The 2,138-nt window shown below is 40.6% G+C and overlaps 1 protein-coding gene across 1 annotated transcript in view; it reads right to left on the reverse strand.

The window, feature by feature from the left end:
• Positions 1-2,138, reverse strand: part of LOC119415158 (ras-related protein Rab-11B) — a 10,098-nt gene extending 7,960 nt beyond the window's left edge. The window contains exon 1 of the mRNA XM_037682306.1: positions 1,920-2,138. Coding sequence (XP_037538234.1) covers positions 1,920-1,959 — 40 coding nt within the window. The 5' untranslated portion in view covers positions 1,960-2,138. The remainder of the gene's footprint in view (positions 1-1,919) is intronic.

The following is a 2,138-nucleotide window of genomic DNA, read 5'->3' on the forward strand; positions in this document are numbered from 1 at the left end:
CTGCTTCTTTTAGCAGTAAGTTAGTGTTTTGCTTTTTTAACTTATAGTTAATGATCTGCTTCTTTTAGCTGTAGGCTACTGTTCTGCTTATTTTAACTTTTAGCTAAAGTTCTGCTTCTTTTAGCTGAAGGCTAGTATTCTGCTTCTTTTAACTTCTAACTACTGTTCTGCTTCTTTAAACTTTTAGCTAAAGTTCTGCTTCTTTTAGCCATAGGCTAGTGTTTTGCTTTTTTTACTTTTAGCTATTGTTCTGCTTCTTTTAGCTGTAGCCTAGTGTTCTGCTTATTTAAACTTTTAGCTAAAGTTCTGCTTCTTTTAGCCATAGGCTACTTCTGCTTCTTTTAGACTAGTGTTCTGCTTCTTTGAACTTTTAGCAATTGTTCGGCTTCTTTTAGCCATAGGCTACTGTTCTGCTTCTTTTAACTTCTAACTACTGTTCTGCTTCTTTTAACTTTTAGCTAAAGTTCTGCTTTTAACTTCTACTGTTCTGCTTCTTTTAACTTTTAGCTAAAGTTCTGCTTCTTTTAACTTTTAGCTATTGTTCTGTTTATTTTAGTTGTAGGCTAGTGTTCTGCTTCTTTTAACTTTTAGCAATTGTTTGGCTTCTTTTAGCCATAGGCTACTGTTCTGCTTCTTTTAACTTTTAGCTAAAGTTCTGCTTCTTTTAGCCATAGGCTACTGTTCTGCTTCTTTTAGACTAGTGTTCTGCTTCTTTTAACTTTTAGCTATTGTTCTGTTTATTTTAGTTGTAGACTAGTGTTCTGCTTCTTTTAACTTTTAGCTAAAGTTCTGCTTCTTTTATCTTTTGGCTATTGTTCTGCTTCTTTTAACTTTGACTACTCACTTTAAGCTTTAACAACAAATTCCACCAGTCACTTTGTAATGTGACAGAAAATGTGTTTTTTTTAAGTTTGATGTTAAATCTAGTCAGAAATCCACATTTATCTCGAGTTTCAAGGTACACAGAAAAACTACGGAGAATATAATGAAGCAGCGTGTGACATGTTAGTCCAAAGTTAGTTGGGTTGGTTCTGATCATTAGAAGAAGCAGGTCCATTGTTTGAAGCTGAAGGAGTCTTTGGGCTAAAGTGAGAGAGGTGGAGCCTTTCTGTTTTCCTTTCTTTCTCTGCTAAAGGAAACCGAGCCGAACTTTGTCCTGCCTCTCAGCACCGTCTGGTCCGGGCTGCAGGAAGCTGATAACTCCTCATCAGAACCTGAATCGACAGTTTCAGGACCTTCCTGTTTGGGTCGAGCAGAAACCAGAGAGGGATGGAAGGATGGATGGAGTGGGGTGGAGGTAGAGAGGCAGAGGTCCCTCGCCTCCGGCAGATGCTCCATTCATCCCACAGAGGAGACTTTGTTGCATCTAAATGGCCTTTTTGGCTGCTCCAAGCCCGGGATGTTAATGTGCCACAGGAGCTGACAGCAAGATCAAAGGAGCCATTCTGGACCCAGACATGGATCCAGGTTCTTCTCAGATCTACTGATCGTCAGAAACACAAAACCAGATGAAGTTCTGGGTGTGATGATGAATCTTATTGATCAGGCTCATCAAGGCCTTTGATCAGTCTCCACGAGGAGAGGACAAAACATGAAATGAAGGAGAAATGCGTCTCCTCCAACCATCAGATTTGCTTTATGAGTTCATAAAAGTTTAATGAAGGGCTGAGCACGGATTTGTTAGAACCTATAAATCGAGCTGCAGGCTGTTCCAGCATTGTGTTGTGATAAGGAGAGACTATCATCCGGGGAGGCTCGAGAGGAAAACACCCTGTTTCCTTTAAAAACACGCACAGCTGCTCAGACACACGCTCACAGATTCATCTGAAAACAAAGCTTTCTCTATAGGACAGGGAACGCAGGCATCCGTCTCCCTCGCCTCATTTATTTATTTATATACATATATTTATATAATTTACCTTTGAACAAGAAATCGTATTCGTCGTCTCGGTTCCCCATTCTAGACGAGGCCGCTCCAGCGCTTTTTCTTCCGGAAAAGGATGAGAAGAAAGGGTCGCTTTGATATTCTCGCTTTATGGCAGAAAACTACAAAGGTTAAAGGTTTGTCCGACTCTGCGCCAGTGTGTCGGCTGTCAAAGAAGACGAGCTGGTCGGCAGAAAGGAGCTCCCAAACTCTG

The sequence above is a fragment of the Nematolebias whitei genome, chromosome 9 (assembly GCF_014905685.2).
Source record: "Nematolebias whitei isolate Nwh7 chromosome 9, NemWhi1, whole genome shotgun sequence".
NCBI lineage: Eukaryota > Metazoa > Chordata > Actinopteri > Cyprinodontiformes > Rivulidae > Nematolebias > Nematolebias whitei.